Consider the following 19,992-nt stretch of genomic DNA (forward strand, 5'->3'; position numbering starts at 1 on the left):
ATTCTATTATAAAGACACATGCACATGTATGTTTATTGCAGCATTGTTCACAATAGCAAAGACTTGGAACCAACCCATATGCCCATCAATAATAGATTGGATAGAGAAAATGTGGCACATATACACCATGGAATACTATGAAGCCATAAAGATGGATGGGTTCATGTCCTTTGCAGGGACATGGATGAATCTGGAAACTATCGTTCTCAGCAAACTAACACAAGAACAGAAAACCAAACACTGCATATTCTCACTCATAAGTGGGTGTTGAACAATGAAAACACATGGACACAGGGAGGGGAAGATCACACACCAGGGCCTGAGGTGTGGGGGGCTAGGGGAGGAATTTCAGGGGGTGGGGTGATTGACAAGGGGTAGCATTAGGAGAAATATCTAATGTAGATAATGGGAGTATGAATGTAGTAAACCACTAACATGGCACATGTATACCTATGTGACAAACCTGCACGATCTGCACATGTACCCCAGAACTTAAAGTATAATAAATAAATTTAAAAGATAATAAATAATGAAAATATTAAATATGGATAAACAGAGATAGATAGATAGACAGAGATAGATAGATAGATATAGATAGGACTTCAATTTGTTAGTGGAGATGAGATAGAGAAAGAAAACAAATTGAGAGGAGAAGAGGGTCTATTGTTGAACACCAAGGAAATTTAAAGTCTTAGTAGAGAAAGATTAAAAAAAAAAAGCACACATTCTATTGGACATTGCTGCATCTATGTATCCTAGTAAAGCTGTCTCTTCTTTCTCATTGTATCATTTATTCTCACCTCCAGACATTTGCTCCAGCTTCCCCCTCACTACTGACCCAATTTTTATGATTCCTTTAAAATGCAGATAGAATTCTTGTATGGAGATGGAGTTCTTACAGAGTTCTTACATGAAGCCTCTCCTGGTTGTATTCATTCGTAGTTCTCACAACTATCTGAAATTCATTTATTTATTCATTTTACTACAAGCTATCTCACCATTGCTCAACTACAATGTAGGCTGCAATGATCCAGGGATTTTGTATTATTGGCTGCTATATCCCTAGCACCTAAAACAAGGCTTTGCCCTTAAAAGACACTCAGTAATTGTGTAATGGATTAATGTCTTTGGACTAAATATTTAGCCCTTCATACAGACTTACAACACTATATAATTTCAATGTCTACAAGTCTTACTCCCTTACATAGAAAGGTCTTTAAGATCAGGAATATAATTTTATATCTAGCAGCCACCTCTAATGGAATATACTGGAAGAGTTCTTTGCATAATACATTGGTTCTGAAGGTAGGGCATTATGAATAAAGTAATAACAAGGTGGAATGAAAATAGCATACCCTTCCCTTTACAGGTAACACATCTGCTGTTGCACATTTCTCTCTTCCTTTTTTCCATCTCTTCCACACTACTATGAGAAGGAACATTGTGAAAAAGCTGTGGAGCTTCTAGAAAACACAAAAGTACAGTAGACCAAAAAATTAAAAAAAGAAAAAGATAAAATCCAGTACCAGTTTATAAAATTATGAGATCATATCAAAGGTTAGATTTCAAGACAAGGAAGCTGACTTTTCATTTTATAAACTTTGCTCCCAAATGTTTCTGCCACACACTGTTTGAATTATCTTACTGCACTTTATTAAACTGCATAAAAAGCAGCTTAGAAGAAATGATGTGGGCTAACAAACATTTTCTTTTTAAAACTACAAGTTCCAGCCGGGCATGGTGGCTCACGCATGTCTGTAATCTCAGCACTTTGGGAGGCCGAGGCGGGTGGATTGTGAGGTCAGGAGCTCGAGACCAGCCTGACCAATATGGTGAAACCCCGTCTATACTAAAAATAGAAAAATTAGTCAGGCATGGTGGTACACACCTATAGTCCCAGCTACCTGGGAGGCTGAGGCAAGGGAATTGCCTGAACCAGGGAGACAGAGGTTGCAAGGAGCCGAGATCATACCACTGCACTCCAGCCTGGGCAACAGAGTGAGACTGTCTCAAAAAAAAAAAAAAAAACCCTGCAAGTTCTCCTGGCAGAGTTAATGATGTTTGAGTCATTCACACCTAAGTATAAATATGAATTAGTGTAGTCAACTCCTTTTTTTCCGTCACTTAGCTGAGGAAATTGCCAGAGAAATACAAGTGCTCAAGTTAAAGGCGGTGCACCAAAGGGGAAGAGAAGTGATGCGAAATTATTGCAGAATTTTTCCCAAGGAAGAACTCTCACCCAAGGAAAAGAGAGAAAAAAGATTTTCCTTTATCATTCTCTTTATTTTTTTAGGAGCAAACAAAAAATTAACTAGGAAACTGTATCATGAGGCCTCCTTGTATGATGCAAGTTTTCTGTGTCTTGATTGCAGTGGTGGCTACATGAATGTATTCCTGTGATAAAGCAGCATGAAATTTACACACACACATGAGTGCATGTAAAACCGGTGAAATCTGAATAAGGCCAGGGAAATTTAAAATTTCTTTATTGATATATACTAGTTATACATATTTAGGGGTTACCTGTGATATTTTGATACCTGTATAAAATGTATAATGCTCAAATCAAGGTAACAGAGATATACATCACCTCAAATATTTATCTTTTCTTTGTGTGGGGAACATTACAAATATTTCAGCTATTTTTCAGCATACAATAAATTATTAAGTATAATTTCCTAGCTATTTTGAAATATATAATTATTATCTGTAATTTCTCTCCTGCACCATCAACTACCAGCACTTACTTGGTTAGCACACAGTACTTCCAAGGCCAGTGGGTTTACATCAGTGTCAATTCCCTGATTGTGTGATATTGCACTATAATTATGAAAAAAGCCATCGCTGGGAAAAACTGAGCAGAGGGTATATGGGATTACTCTGTATTATTTCCAACAACTCTGTGCAACTCTACAACTGTCTTTAAACTTTTTTAAAACAAATTAACTGGAAAAGTGTTTTCTTATAAAGGCTGTCTGGGCAGAGGGGTCAGGGGACAGTTCCATCTAATTTGGAAAAGGTAGGTCTGAAGTGACAGTTCTCATAGTGGTTTAAAGTTTCAGTTGTTGAAGTGAACATAAGGGTCAAGAATGGTAGGATTTTGTTTTAATGATATCTAAAATAAAGGCATATAAGAGAGAAATTGCAGTGGGGGTGAGAAATAGGAAAACAGAGGAAGTCAGGAATGTGGATGAATACCAAATACAGTTGTCCCTACAAGCAGGTCCCAAATCCTTCAAATAATATATTTTCTATCTCTATTTGGGAAGCAAATTTGCATTTAAGTAGACTCATGCAAACTTGTTCAGGAGTCAACTGTGGTTCGTTTGCATGTGTCCAAGATACCCTCCTAACTGGTAGCCCTAAGCATAGAAAGGAAAAAAGATAACTGGGTGCTTGAAATTATTAGACCTAATAATGTCTTCCTATGTGTCTCCTTAAAGGTACCAAAACTCAAGCACCAAATTTATTTTTATAAATTTTAACTTCCTATCTTCTGAGAGGACAAGGATATTTTTCTACTTTTTCTAAGACAGATAGATATTCTAATATTTTTTTTGACAGTTGACCATCTTTGACTTAAATCCAATATTCCCTTAAGCTATTACAGTAAAATAAATTAATAATCCTTAAATTTCATTTTACAACAAACACTTCTTCAAATAATTTGTAGGATATCTCCAGCATTGTTCTTTTGTACACTCATTTTTTTCTGGTGAGTATTCTACTAGTTTTGTTTTTAGGTAACCAATAGCAATTATTTTATTTTAAGAACATTGGATTTTTTTTGCAAAAATAATTTTTTTTTTTTAATGGAGTTTCGCTCTTGTTGACCCAGCTGGAGTGCAATGGCACGATCTCAGCTCACTGCAACCTCCGCCTTCTGGGTTCAAGTTATTCTCCTGCCTCAGCCTCCCAAGTAGAGTAGCTAGAATTACAGGCACCCACCACCATGCCTAGCTAATTTTGTATTATTAGTAGAGACAGGGTCTCTCCAGGCTAGTCTCAAACTCCTGGCCTCAGGTGATCGCCCGCCTCGGCCTCCCAAAGTGCTGGGATTACAGGTGTGAGTCATTGCACCTGGCCTGAAAATGTTTTTACCAAGCACACCCATTTCCTTTTGCTAAGAAGATAGTCTGTTGTCTTTGAAGTCTAATGAAATCGTTTTCAAAGTTTCATCTTCATTACTCACTGAAATTATTGGAGCGATTGGATATAGTGGCCATGTAGCATTCTATTCTTATTAGGTATGTGAACGGACTTTGCCAACTTTGGTAACCGTATTATCACGTAGTTTGGTGTCCACTGAAACTTACATAGTAACACACTAAATTAGTGTTCTTCTCTGCCTTTGACAAAGACTAAGTTCATTCCCATGAACTTTAAAGATAGATAAATTCATTTATAGTTTATATATTATATATATTTTCAATTCATCAAAATATTTGTACCTGGGATTGTTTATTCTTGCCTATCTCTGATTTGTGATGCTGGATTTTAACCATCCAGATCCTGGCTCCATTTCCAACATATCGGCTGCCACAGGGATTGCCAGTCAACTGCAGTGTACCCCTCAGATTGCCACACTATATTTTCTTATAATACTTGAAGTATTCTTTGTAAAAGTGGTTCCACTATTTGTCTAAGGATTCAAGTTGATCAATATTTATTAATTTGTAGATTATACCTTACTTGCTTTAAGCAGATAATTTTGCCTACTATAAATCAGCATAAAACATTTGTATTTTTTTAAAACATTTATTTAAGTTCAGCAGTACATATGCAGGATTGTTATATAGGTGGACTTGCATCACAGGGGTTTATTTTATAGATTACTTCATCATCCAGGTAGTAAGCCTAGTACCCAATAGTTATTTTTTTTATCTGTTTTCCCCTCCCACCCTCCATCCTCAAGCAGACCCCGGTGTCTGTTGTTCCCCTCTTTGTGTCCATGAGTTCTCATCATTTAGCTCCCACTTATAAGTAAGAACACGCAGTATTTGGTTTTCTGTTTCTGTGTTAGTTTACTAAGGATAATGGCCTTGAGCTGTATCCATGTTGCTGCAAGGGACATGATCTCATTCTTTCTTTAGGCTGCATAGTATTCTATGGTGTATAAGTACCACATTTTCTTTATCCAATCTGCACTGATGTGCATTTAGGTTGATTCCATGTCTTGGCTATTGTGAATAGTGCTGCAATGAACATTTGCATGCATGTGTCTTTATGGTAGAATGATTTATATTCCTCTGGGTAAATACCCAGTAATGGGATTGCTGGGTTGAATGGTAGTTCCGTTTTTAGCCCCTTGAGGAATGGCCAGACTGTTTTCCACAATGGTTGAACTAATTTATACTCCCACTAACAGTGTATAAGCATTCTCTTTTCTTTGCAACCTTTGCCAGCATATGTTATTTTTTGACTTTTTGATAATAGCCATCCTGACTGATGGGAGATGGTATCTCATTGTGGTTTTGATTTGCATTTCTCTAATGATCACTGATATTGAGCTTTTTTCCATATGCTTCTTGGCCACATGTGTGTCATGTTTTCAAGTGTCTGTTCACCTCCTTTGCCCACTTTTTAATAGAGTTGATTTTCTTCTTATAAATTAAAACATCTGTATCTTCTACAGAATTTGTAGTATCATGTTATTTTTTCCACACATTTTAATGCTTTTTTATTTTATTAAAGGCCTTCCTACTTTCTTTAGTTTGAACTGCACAATTAATTGGGTTTTGTCTAGTAATCTTCTTATGATTTCACCTGTATGCACTCCTTTCTCCCACTACCGCTCATGTTCCCGAGGAGCAAAGGGTGTGTCTTTGATTTATAGCAGCTCCTTTGCAAGATCCTCATATGGATTTCATGTGATTGACATTTTTCGTTTGGTCAATAATGAACTATATTCATCCTACTGCCTATATAGTTCCTGTTTTTTTGTAAATTGTTTAAGAAAATACCCAAATTCTCTCAAACCACAAATAAGATCAGTGGTCTTTACTTTGAGGAGGGACACTCCTACCAGAAGCTGTTCACTGGTGTCTAATTAAGAGGTTCCCAAAGAATTGTTGTCCTAATATCTACATAGCACTTTATATTATCTCACGGTAGCATCACAACAATTCTCAGAGGTAGATTTTCTTTTTTACTATGAGAAAATTACACTTAGCTTTCCAGGCCCAAATGTGTTAGGTATGGAAGAACTAGGACATGAATCCAGGTGTTCTTATTCTAAGGTAGTGTTCATTTCAGCAGGCCACATCTGTCTCCATGGGGAAGCTGCTATGGAATCAAGTGCAAAGCCAAAGCTGTTTTTTGCCCCTCTGCTCCCAGGAATTATGGCACAGTGGTGTGGGATAGGAGTCATCAACACTGAAGTATCTACCTATAATTTCTTGGAAACTACCTTTCTATCCATGAGCTGAAGAGTCACACCTCACAGATAAAAATGGGCACCTCTGATTATTGCCATGTGCTTCAGAACCCATGGAGATCAGGGTCATGACAGAGTGGTACAGTATAAGCATGGCTTAAGCCCTGGAGAAACCTGTCTTCAGTCATTGCTAATTCACATAATTGTATCAGCCCAAAGTCTGGAGCACCGAACTATAAATGCCTTGAGGGTTACAGGCATATTTTCATCTACTTAAGAGCCTATGGTCTAACATAGTGCCTGAGACACAATAACAGTATTTGCTGAAAAAACAAATAAACTATTTTGGCACAAAATATAATTGAATTCAATCTTTACTTTAAACTTCTAGAATGCCATATCAATTATATGGACCTGAAAAAGACACCAGAAAGTCTCTTCCTAAGTATTTTATATTTGGATTAAAAAAGATCTCTTATAAACTCACAAAATTCAGAGGTACTGCCCTTTAACTCAGAAAGGTCTATGCCAATTCATATCAGATTAGATCTAAGTGCTACTAGTTATGTAAGACTGGGTGAAAGAATATTCTCAGGTTTACACAAGGGTTATTAAGAGATTTAAAAATAAAAATCAAAGGTAATATTAATGTATATTTCAAAATTGCTAAAGGAATGCATTTTTAACATTCTCACCACATTAACAAATGGTAATTTGTAAAGTGATGGATGTGTTATTTATCAATTAAAAATAAACACATTTAATAATAGTGTTATGTCACAGTCACTTGCAAAACAGATGAAGCTCAAATTTTATGAAGTGTCGCAATGGCCTCATTGAAATTATTTCCCAAATATTAACACCAAGAAAGTGAAGAAAATATCAACCCTGCCACTCAGACTTAAACCTTCTAGGCTGCCTGATTCAAGCAGTAGCAGACAAGGTGTTTTTATGTCATCCCTCACACTGAATCTGTCCTCCAAATGCCTTCAAATGACTTTTGCTAATTCTTTCTCAGAAAATGTGCAAAAAGGATTTCCATAGAGGTCTTTGGAGATTTCCTGTGTCCTCATGTGTGTAATAGGTTGGGTCAAGTAATAATGAAGGAAAAAGGAAGAATGGGGATTTTGTTTTATGTATTTTTCTCCTTCTGGGCATCAAAAGAGGAAAAAAAGGAAAAGGGAAAATTATACTATACAGATGATGTCAGTGTTAAATTAAATTAAGATCACATGTTTGGCTGTGGCACCTGTCATCTTTTGATTATTGAAGAGATTGTTGGTAATGAAATACATTTGTAAGAAATATTTTTGGTGTAAACTGTATACATGTACAAACTATGAGCTGTGCATCTAATAAAATGATAGATTTAGAAATTGCCTCACACCTAAATTCATGCTTTTCAAATAGCTATTTACAGAAAGAAAAGTGATATTTAAGCTATCATAGTAGAATATTATAATCTGCCTTATATTACCTTAGATAATAGTCCCATATTTTAAAATAATGTTGTAAAAACCATTCAATTATTTATTCACACCTAAGTCATATAAATCGAAAGATTTGGGGATGTGTCCAAGAAAATAATTATTTTTTTACAAAAGTAAGACCTCACTGTCATGGCTTAGAGAGACTGCCACAAAACAAGTTATACTATAGATAAAAATAAACCAAACCAATATGAATTTTTAACCAAAAAAATGTTATATAGACATTAAAAACAACTATTAATTTTAATCTTTTCTGTTATGAAACGAAACATCAGTGTATCTGGCTGTGCTATACGTTCAATATGTATTTCTCTTTCCTGATAGGTCCTTGACACTTACTGTAAAATCTCTACAGACCTGGAAGATGATCTCAGCCTGGGGAGAGCCTATGAAGCCATCGCCAAGGTCCTGCAGAGGTAAGTTAGTGCATCCTCGTCTTGCTGTCACTATGAATTCACTCAACTGTGAAAGGCTTAAATTGTTTGAGGTCTGTCGCTTTCCATTATGGCCTGCTTAAATTTTAAGCAGTGCCCTTCTTAAGTGACCCTTTCATCGTAAGTTATTTTAAACCATTTTGGTATTTTAAAATGCACATCTAAACTCTCCTTTGTCTATGCCTCCTTTGTATTATTTTCTTTTTGGTCTTCTGTAAGTTTAGTGATGACCTTGAATAAAAGAGAAAAAAATCGGGTCACATCTCAAGAGTTAAGAAAGCAGAGCGCACAGAAATATGTAGTACGCTTCAGTGGCTCAGGCTCACCATAACCTTTCCATCTCTTCTTTGAGGAAAGTTTCCGTTTATGCTTCAGTCATGCTTTTTCCATTAAGACATCTATCCTTTGAGCACATCTGGATAAACAATTGCTTGTAAAACCAATATTCTCAATGTTTCATTTAAAACAGAAAATTTTAGATATATAAACAACTTCTGATACCTATTCTTCCATGGAAGATATATTATTCACCCTTCCCTCATTGTATTGTAGTCATTTTCGACTCCATTTGATTGTTATATAGTAGCATTACGACTTAAGAAAGAATAACAATAAGAAAAGTTATCAAAGTTAAGGCCTTGGTTTTTACTATGTTATCTTATATCCAAGATACAGCTTTTTAATAGTAATGGTGATAGCAATAATTGTAGTAATAAGATACAAATTGTGTTCATTCTAATTTCTTCCCATTTATATTTCAGTTGTAAACACATACAAGATGGTGTTTTAAAAGTAAAATTGCCATTTGAAAGGCATTTGAAACATTAAAAAGTACCTAGTGAGGTAAAATTGGAATCATTATATAAGTACTATTACTAATATAATAATCATAATTTAAAATATCAGTACCAATGTAATTAAAGATACCCTACAAAATAAATGAAATGCAGTCATCACTGGATAAATGGTTTAAGAATGCAGACATATTTAGAAGGGGAGGCCAGGTGCAGTGGCTCACCCCTGTAATCCCAGCACTCTGGGGGCCGAGATGGGTGGATCACCTGATGCCAGCGGTTCGAGACCAGCCTGGCCAACATGGTGAAACCCCATCTCTACTCATGAGGTCAAAAGACAGAGACCATTCTGGCCAACGTGGTGAAACCCTGTCTCTACTAAATATACAAAAATAGTTTGCTGGGCGTGGTGGCACGTGCCTGTAGTCCCAGCTACTTGAGAGGCTGAGGCAGGAGAATTGCTTGAACCTGGGAGGCAGAGGTTGCAGTGAGCCAAGATCACACCACTGTACTCCAGCCTGGTGACAGAACAAGACTCCGACTCAAGAAAAAAAAAAATTAGCTGGGCATGGTGGTGGGCTCCTATAAATCCAGCTACTCAGGAGGCTGAGGCAGGAGAATTGCTTGATCCCAGGGGGTGTAGGCTGCAGTGAGCCGAGATTGCATCATTGCACTCTAGCCTGGACAACAAGAGCAAAACTCCATCTCAAAAAAAAAAAAAAAAAGAAAGAAAGAAAGAAAAGGAGAGGATGGGTGTTTACCCAGGAAAGACAGGGCTAGTTATAGGTGTGGCAAGCAGCCTGTGAGTGTTGTGATTCTTCTAAATAAAGATTGGAAACTAGTCCATGGAAGATCAGCTCAGCAATTTTTAAAAACATTTACTTTCCAAATAACAACCCAGAAGATGGAGATGGTTGAATACAAAGAAGCGACTGACAAGAATTCAATTTATGTGTATTTAGAACAAACCAACCCTGTTGGTTGTACCTTTTTATTATGAAATTACTTGACTGGGCTATCATCGCCCAAAAATCAGCAGAAAAGGATTGAATTCTTTGCTTTGCTTTGTAGCTGTAAATAATGTGTCCCCTAACATGTTTATAAAATAATTCTTACAAAATGCCATTTCCATTGTGTTCCAGCATAACTAGAGAGCTAAGCTGGGTGTAGTGGTGGGTGCTTGTAATCCCAGTTATTTAGGAGGCTGAGACGGGAAGATCTCTGGACCCCAGGGGTTTGAGTCCAACCTGGGCAACATAGCAAGACCTCATCTCAAAAATAAATAAATAGTTTATTTATTAAAATTAATTAATTAATTAAAAATTTCAGGGGAAAATATTTTTTATAAATAAGTACTAAGCACTTACTATGTCACAGGACAAATATTGAAATGTCCCTTTGGTAACTGTTCGTCTTTATAATTATTTTTGAAACTTCCAGAGACAGGAGGCTGTCTTCAAATAATTCTCACCTGTTAGCCTTGGGTCTTATCTGGAATGTTTTAGCCTCCATCCCGGGATTTGAATTTCTGGTCGATACAGTCAAAACTAGGTGAAAAGTCAATCAATTAGCTGGTGAATTTTGGCACTCAGAGGCAATCTGATGTTTTAATTTGCCTACTTAAGTGTTATTTGGGCTTGGAAGTGGGACAGAATACCACTGTGTTTGATATATAATGAGGTTGAGTTTGTTTGGGGTAGGACTGGGGACCATTCTGCTCCAACACTGTCAGCAGCCTAACCAATGTGCCTTAGGGCAAACATTTAAAGGCGCAAGAAGATGTATCCCCATTTTACTTTTTTTTTTTTTTTTTTTTTTGAGACGGAGGTTCGCTCTTGTTGCCCAGGCTGGAGTGCAATGGCGTGATCTCGGCTCACCGCAACCTCCGCCTCCTGGGTTCAGGCAATTCTCCTGCCTCAGCCTCCTGAGTAGCTGGGATTACAGGCATGCGCCACCATGCCCAGCTGATTTTTTGTATTTTTAGTAGAGACGGGGTTTCACTATGTTGACCAGGATGGTCTCGATCTCTTGACCTCATGATCCACCCGCCTCGGCCTCCCAAAGTGCTGGGATTACAGGCGTGAGCCACCGCGCCCAGCCTACTTTTATGCCAAGTAAACTAATTCCCTTTACAAGAATTCCTGGCTAGGCACAATGGCTCACACCTGTAATCCCAGCAGTTTGAAAGGCCAAAGTGGGAGGATCATTTGAACCCAGGAGCTTGAGACCAGCCTGGGCCACATAGCAAGAACTCATCTCTATTTTTTTGTAATTAATTTAAAAAAGCAATTCTCATCTACTAAAGTACAGTAAAGCTACCAGTGATTTCATGGTAGATGTGGATTCTTAATTTTATAATGTTATACAAGCACAAGACAGTGCAGGGAACGCTTCTTCCGAGGCCATAGTGAAAAAGTGTCCCAAGGCCACAGCCAGCTTTTCCAATCCAAATCTGTAAATTTGCAGCATTGTTGGTGGTTGTAGAGGAGCTCTCAGGGGAATGCAAGCCTCTGCATATTATTTCAACATCTGTGCAAATAATTCAAAGGGTGATCTACTAACAGGCAGATGTTTCCGAACATAAAATTCTGTAAGATAGACAATGTCACCCTGAATAGCTGCAAAGCATTATTAAGTCATGTCCAGTCATAGTATAAATGCTTTGATGTAAATTCTGTGATCATTTTTAGAACATTTTGCTTGATATCCTTCAGTAAACATGCATGTGCACACATACACATGTGCACATACCCACACACATAGACACAAGCACAGACACACACATGTACCAGCCCTTTCAGAGTCCTAAATTGTCCTTCTCAGGTTAGTAGCAACATGCAAGAAATAGACTACAGCCCAAATAGAGGAAATTATGGTGGTGGCAGCTGAGAAATAAATCAAGTTGCATATGAAGCTCAGTATCACCTCTAAATCTCTTTTTCCGCACAGGTTTCACTAATGGTAGCCCTATCTCTATAAACATATTTCATATCTTTAAAGGAAATGGAAGAGGATAGCCATGTCTAGGATAAGTGTGTGTCTAAGGCCATCAGCTGAGTGTGCATGAGAGGTGAATAAGATCTAAGGCTGGAAGCTTCTAACATGCTTATAAGAATTTATACTAAGCTTTCAATTGAAAAACACACCACAATCTCTCAAGATTGAGGATTTGGTAATACAGAGTTGCCTGTCTGGTGACGTTATTAGTAGATAGAGACTTGGTGTTAGAATTATTAGGAAGGTGTTAATAAGTGAACAAGTTTTGTTATTTTTGCCATTGATCTGAATAAAATTAATTGCGTAAGAATTTAAGCAGCATAGCAGAAAATAAGCATTTATAATGGTATTCTTCCCCTACTTGGAATAATAGTGAAGAAAAGAGTTGATACTCTAAAATGCTAACAATTGCCTTGTGAAACTACAATAAAAGCTCGAATTATGGTCCATAAAACAAAGAGAAACTGAATTGAGAAATTGCAAGTAAATATTATTGTTATACAGATAGACAGTTTGAGTAAATACAGAGAGAGAAAACCCCTCAATTTTCCTTATGGCATTTCTTTTTTTGCCTCATTTATTGAAGTAGCTCATTTGCAGAAATGCCACAACTTTCCAAAATACTCAGACTACTTAAAAGAATACAGAGAAAAAAATCACAAAAATATGTTTAAGACGCATTGGTTACAACTAACCTATCTCTGGGTTTATTCCATACCAGTTGTAAATTTTCTTGCAAACTCAAGTTAAATTATTTCCGAGAAAACTTTCCACAATGGGGATCTTTAAATCAATCAGCACAAAGTTTCAAGTGTGAAAATTACCTTTCTGTTATAGCTGAAAATTAATTTTTTCTTGCTTGAGAGAAATGACACGCCCTAGTAATTTTCATATATTCTTTAAAATGGAACATCCAGGCTTTGATGTGAAATTTCCTAAAAATGACCAAAAAATACATCAAAACATATCTATTAATTCATGAAATTAAGAATAGCTTTTTGCATTTTCTCCTGTCACTGATCCCATTTGCCTTATTACTTTCATCTGTGGCCCACAAACTTGGTGGCACAATCAACAAACCCCTTAGTGGCTGTTTCATCTCTGCTCTATTTGATTTCTTCTCTCTGAGTAAATGATTAAGTTTTCATGCATTGGTTCAGCCAAAATCTATGTTCACTCAACCACATCCTTTATTGATTACTTCTACTGCAAACAGTAGGCCAAGTGTGATATACATAATTGGACAGTTGTCAAGGGACGTGGGTGTTAACGGTCCTGTTTTCCCAGTTGGAAACTGGAATCACCTTGATACACAAATATTCTGCACTGTTTCATTCTCATTCTTTGGACCGAGGAGTCCTGTTCCTCCGAATATATGTTTTTAACTCTCTAAGGTCTGGTTGAATGAATTTAATGATTATACCATATAATATGCTGTTCAAGTTGCACCTGTGCACTGCATATAGAAAACTGGAATTAATATTTATCTAACATTTTAACCTTGTCCTTTAACTTATACAAATAAGCTGTAGCTTTTCCGTAAGAAAATATTCAATGTTTTCCTCTTCCATAAAAAGAATGGCTTCTAAATCTGTTGCTACCTTTTAAATTTGGAAAATCTTTAACCAACATATAATGCTAATATTTCACATGCTGCATTAACAACTTTGCTGGCTGTAGACCTAAAGCAAATGACTTACAATAATAAGACTTTTTGCTCTAGCATTATTTGTTAGAACAAGTTCCAGATAATTTTGGATGTTTTGGAGATCTGTTGCTCCTTTGGAAGTAAAATGACTTGAATTACCCAGCAATAGTTTAATTTATCCTATTTTGTGTTTCTGATACCCTGACGTTAGTTTTTTGCTTGTTTCTTTGTGTATATCTTGATTTATCAATCCTCAGCAGGCCAAACCTAAATCAAAATGTACTTTCTTCAAAAATATATTGGTTTTTAGAAACATGGACATAAATAAGCTTCAGTGAGTCCATCTTAGCTAAATAACTAATAATAATAATAATTTTTCCTGTGGTTTTAAAGTGATATTAAGAGAAATCATCACTTATTTCCCCATCAATTTTTCCTGAATATTATAGTCTAGGAAAGTGCATGAAAAATTAACAACTTGATAGAACATTTTTAGCCCTAGAAATCCACAAGTTTGCTCAAAATTCTAAATAATATATTTTATTTATTAATATTTTATACTCAAGGTCTCTCAATAACTTTTAGTTGTTTCATAAAACAAATGTTTAAATTCAAATAACAGTGAACCTCTCATTATATTTTACTCTATGCCTGCATTTGAAAATTTCCTCCAATAATTCTTAATTTTTCTGGAGAATTGACCTATGCCTATATGTGGAAGATTAGTCATAATTTAGGTATGAAAAAGTGAGGACAGAACTATAAAAAGTATTATTCACAGCTGTGGTAACATAAAATTCCATCCCACTTCTGATATGTAGAACATTCTTTTACCAATAAGAGGAAAAAGAATATATTTGATAGTACCTAGTGCTCAAGTAAACAAAAAATGTTAGCTTTTTGATTTTGCCCCTTAGAAAATAGACCCCAGGACTTTACGTGACATTTTGCAGAGCATACATTCAAATCAGAGTGTTTAATTCATCACATGATGAAAGTTTTCAGGAAGGATTGCTTAGCTAAATTGAATTTTCTTCATGGCTTGTGGTGGACAGTGTCAAGTAGCGAGCTATGAATGAGATAGCTGTTTATTTCACTGAGAGATAATAACAACACAGTGCCATTTGTTGAATCCCTACAACATGCCAAACTATACATTTACACTGTTTTTCATACCACAGTAACTTGTGGTCATTTTTTAAAATGAAGAAACAAAATTTTCTTCAGTTTCATAACTTTAGTATGATCAAAGTTACTAATCTAAGAGACTGAACTGAGATTCAAGCCCATATCTTTGGAAATTTCACCATAACACATTTTGACTTTAAAGTAATCTAACTTATCTTTACAAACATATCACTGTTTACCTGTGAAAATGAATGTTTTCCAAATCTTGGGAGGTTATGCAAGGAGATATCCCTAATCCTACAAATACTTGTTTAAAATAAACTCCTTTGAAAATATTTTCTGGGGCATATAGAAATGCTACTGGTGGGGGCAGAGCCAAGATGGATTGCTAGAAGGTGTGGGCTCCTATCCAAAAAAAACCATAATAAGTATGTGAATCCTTCACTGGCAACCAAGGTATCCAGGTTTGTCATCAAAATTGACTAGAAGGCAGGCATGACCCATTGAGAAAGGGAAAAGCAGTGTGGTGTGGTGGCTCACCTGAAAGCCACATGGGAAAAGGGAGCTCCCTCCCACCAGCCAAGGAAGGTGAGCACAGAAATGGACAGAGGATCAAATGGGCATATTGACAGAAGTAGGCTTCAGAAGATGGGTAATAAAAAACTACGATGAGCTAAAGGAGCATGTTCTAACCCAATGCAAAGAAGCTAAGAACCTGATAAAAGGTTAGAGGAGTTGCTAACTAGAATAACCAGTTTAGAGAGGAACACAAACGACCTGAAGAAGCTGAAAAATGCAGCATGAGAACTTTGTGAAGCATACACAAGTATCAACAGCCCAATTGGCCAAGCAGAAGAAAGGATATCAGAGTTTGAAGCCTACCTTACTGAAATAAGACATGCAGACAAGAATAGAGAAAAAAGAATGAAAAGGAATAAACAAAGCCTCCAAGAAATATGGGGCTTCATGAAAGGACCAAACCTATGATTGATTGGAGTACCAGAGGAGATGAGGAGACTGGAAACAAGCTGGAAAACACATTTCAGGATACTATCCAGGCGAATTTTCCTAACCTAGCAAGACAGGCCAACATGCAAATTTAGGAAATACAGAGAACATCACTAAAATACTTCATGAGAAGATCAGCCCGAAGACACATAATCATCAGATTCTCCAAGGTCGAAAAGAAGGAAAAACTGTTAAGGGCAGCCAGAGAGAAAGACCAGGTTAACTACAAAGGGAAGCCCATCAGACTAACAGCAGGCCTCTCAGCAGAAACTCTACAAGCCAGAAGAGATTGGGGGGCAATATTCAACATTCTTAAGGAAAAGAATTTTCAACCTAGAATTTCATATCCAGCCAAACTGAGTTTCATAAGTGAATAAGAAATAAAATCCTTTCCAGACAATCAAATGCTGAGGAATTTTGTTACCACCAGGCCTGCCCTGCGAGAGCTCCTGAAAACAGCACTAAATATGGAAAGGAAAAACTGGTACCAGCCACTGAAAAAACACCAAAATATAAAGACCAATGAAACTATGAAGAAACTACATTAACTAGTGTGCAAAATAATCTAATAGCATCAAGATGACCCGATCAAATTCACATATAACAATACTAATCTTAAATATAAATGGGCTAAATGCCCCAATTAAGAGACGCAGACTGGCAAATTGGATAAGAAGTCAAGACCCATTGGTGTACTGTATTCAGGAGACCCATATTACCTTCAGAGGCACACACAAGCTCAAAATGAAGGGGTGGAGAAAAATCTACCAAGCAAAAGGAAAGAAAAAAAAAAAAAAAAAAAAAGAAAAGCAGGGGTTGCAATCCTAGTCTCTGACAAAACAGACTTTAAACCAACAAAGATCAAAAAAGAGAAGAAGGGTATTACATAATGGTAAGGGGAATAATTCAACAAAATTCAACAAGAAGAACTAATTATTCCAAATATATATGCACCCAATACAGGAACACCCATATTTATAAAACAAGTTCTTAGAGTCCTACGAAGAGACTTAAGACTCCCACACAATAACAGTGTGAGACCATAACACCCCAGTGTCAATATTAGACAGATCAACAAGACAGAAAATTAATAAGAATATTCAGGACTTGAACTCAGCTCTTTATCAAGTGGACCTAGTAGACGTCTGTGAACTCTCTACCCCAGATCAACAGAATATACACTCTTATCAGTGCCACACAGCACTTATTCTAAAATTGACCACATAATTGGAAGTAAGACATTCCTTAGCAAATGCAAAATAACTGAAATCATAGCAAACAGTTTCTCAGAGCACAGTGCAATCAAATTAGAACTCAGGATTAAGAAACTCACTCAAGTTCAACCATTTTGAGAGACAGTGTGGCAATTCTCAAGGATCTAGAAATAGAAATACCATTTGACCCAGCAAGCCCATTACTGGGTATATACACAAAGGATTATAAATCACTCAACTATAAAGACATATGCACACATGTTTATTGTGGCACCGTTCACAATAGCAAAGATTTGGAACCAACCCACATGCCCATTAATGATAGACTGGATAAAGAAAATGTGGCACATATACACCATGGAATACTATGCAGCCATAAAAATGGATGAGTTCATGTCCTTTGCAGGGACATGGATGAAGCTGGAAACCATCATTCTCAGCAAACTCACACAAGAGCAGAAAACCAAACACCACATGTTCTCACTCATAGGTGGGAGGTGAACAAGGAGAACACATGGACATAGGGAGGTGAACATAACACACCAGGGCCTGTCAGGGTGGAGAAGTAGAGGGGAGGAAAAGCATTAGTAGAAATACCTAATGTAGATGACAAGTTGATGGGTGCAGCAAACCACCATGGCACTTGTATACCTGTGTAACAAACTGGCACGTTCGGCACATGTACCCCAGAACTTAAAGTATTAAGTTTAATAAACTAACAAACTTACTTAATAAACAAACACACGAGAAAAGAAAAGAAACTCCCTCAAAATCACACAGTTACATGGAAATTGAACAACTGGCTTCTGAATGACTACTGGGTAAATAATGAAATTAGGACAGAAATCAAGAAGTTCTTTGAAACCAATGAGAACAAAGAGACAACATAACAGAAGCTCTAGGACACAGCTAAAGCAGTAAGAGGGAAATATGTAGCATTAAAACCCCACATCAAAAAGCTAGACAGATCTCAAATTGACACCCTAACATCAAAATTAAAAGAGCTTGAGAGGCAAGAGCAAACTAATTCAAAAGCTAGCAGAAGACAAGAAATAACTAAGATAAGAGAGGAATTGAGGGAGATAGAGATACAAAAAAAACCATCCCAAAAAAATCAATGTATTCAAGAGCTGGTTTTATGAAAAATTAACAAAATAGATAAACTGCTCGCAAGACAAAGAAGCGAGATAAGAATCAAATAGACACAATAAAAAATGATAAAGGGGATTTCACCACTGACCCCACAGAAATTCAAACTACCAACAGAAAATACTGTAGACACCTCTCTGCAAATAAACTAGAAAATCCAGAAGAATTGGATAAATTTTTGGACACACATACCCTCACAAGACTAACCCAGGAAGAAATTGAATCTCTGAATAGACCAATAACAAGCTCTGAAATAGCAGTAATTAATAGCCTACCAACCAAAAACAACCCAGGACCAGACAAATTCACAGCTAAATTCTTCCAGATATACAAAGAGGAACTGGTACTATTCCTTCTAAAACTATTCTGAACAATTGAAAAGGAAGGATTTTTCCTAACCCATTTTATGAGGGCAGCATCATCCTGATATCAAAACCAGGAGAGATACAACAAAAAAAGAAAATTTCAGGCCAGCATCCCTGATAAACATCAACGTGAAAATCCTCAAAAAAGTACTGGAAAACCAAATCCAGCAGCACATTAAAAACCTATCCAGCATGATCAAGTCAGCTGCATCCCTGGATACAAGGCTGTTTCAACATATGCAAATCGATAAACCTAACCCATCACCTAAACAGAACCAATGACAAAAACTACATGATTATCTCAATAGATGCAGAAAAGGCCTTTGATAAAATTCAACATCCCTTCATGTTAAAAACTCTCAATAAACTAAGAATTGATGGAACATATCTCAAAATAATAAGAGCTGTTTATGATAAACCCACAGCCAATATTATACTGAATGGGCAAAACAGGAAGTATACCCTTTGAAAACCAGTACAAGACAAGGATGCCCTCTCTCACTACTCCTATTTAACCTAGTATTGGAAGTTCTGGCCAGAGCAATCAGGCAAGAGAAAGAAATAAAGGGTATTCAAACAGGAAGAGAGAAAGGCAAGTTGTCTCTGTTTGCAGTTGACATGATTTTATATTCAGAAAACTCCACCATCTCAGCCCAAAAACTTCTTGAACTGATAAGCAACTTCAGCAAAGTCTCAGGATACAAAATCAGTGTGCAAAAATCACAAGCATTCCTTTACACCAACAGTAAGCAGAGAGCCCAATCATGAGTAACTCCCATTCACAATTGCTACAAAAAGAATAAAATACCTAGGAATATAACTTGCAAGGGATGTGAAGGACCTCTTCAAGGAGCACTACAAGCCACTGCTTGAAGAAATAAAAGAGAAAACAAACAAATGGAAAAGCATTCCATCCTCATGGATAGGAAGAATCAATATTGTAAAAATGGCTATACTGCTCAAAGTAATTTATAGATTCAATGCTATTCCCATCAAACTACCATTGACATTCTTCACACATTTAGAGAAAAACTATTTTAAATTTCATATGAAATCAAAGAAGACCCTGTATAGCCAAGACAATCTTAAGGAAAAAGAACAAAGCTGAAAGCATCATGCTATCTGACTTCAAACTATGCTACAAAGCTGCAGTAACCAAAACAGCATGGTACTGGAACCAAAACACACATATAGACCAGTGGAGCATAACAGAAACCTGAGAAATAACACCACACATCTACAACCATCTGATCATCAATAAACCTGACAAAAACAAGCAATGGGGAAAAGATCTCCTATTCATTAAATGGTGCTGGGAAAACTGGCTAGCCCTATGCAGAAAACTGAAACTGGACCCCTTCCTCACACCTTATACAAAAATTAACTCCA

The 19,992-nt window shown here is 36.6% G+C and overlaps 1 protein-coding gene across 2 annotated transcripts in view; it reads left to right on the top strand.

Annotated features, from left to right (window-relative positions):
- TTC29 (tetratricopeptide repeat domain 29) overlaps positions 1 to 19,992 on the top strand; it is a 237,582-nt gene that overhangs the window by 106,325 nt on the left and 111,265 nt on the right. For both annotated transcript variants that reach the window (XM_032246444.1, XM_032246443.1), the window contains exon 8: positions 8,191 to 8,282. In XM_032246444.1, the coding sequence (XP_032102335.1) occupies positions 8,191 to 8,282 (92 nt within the window). The remainder of the gene's footprint in view (positions 1 to 8,190; positions 8,283 to 19,992) is intronic.

The sequence above is a fragment of the Sapajus apella genome, unplaced genomic scaffold (assembly GCF_009761245.1).
Source record: "Sapajus apella isolate SASKATOON/1434 unplaced genomic scaffold, GSC_monkey_1.0 scaffold61, whole genome shotgun sequence".
Lineage (NCBI taxonomy): Eukaryota > Metazoa > Chordata > Mammalia > Primates > Cebidae > Sapajus > Sapajus apella.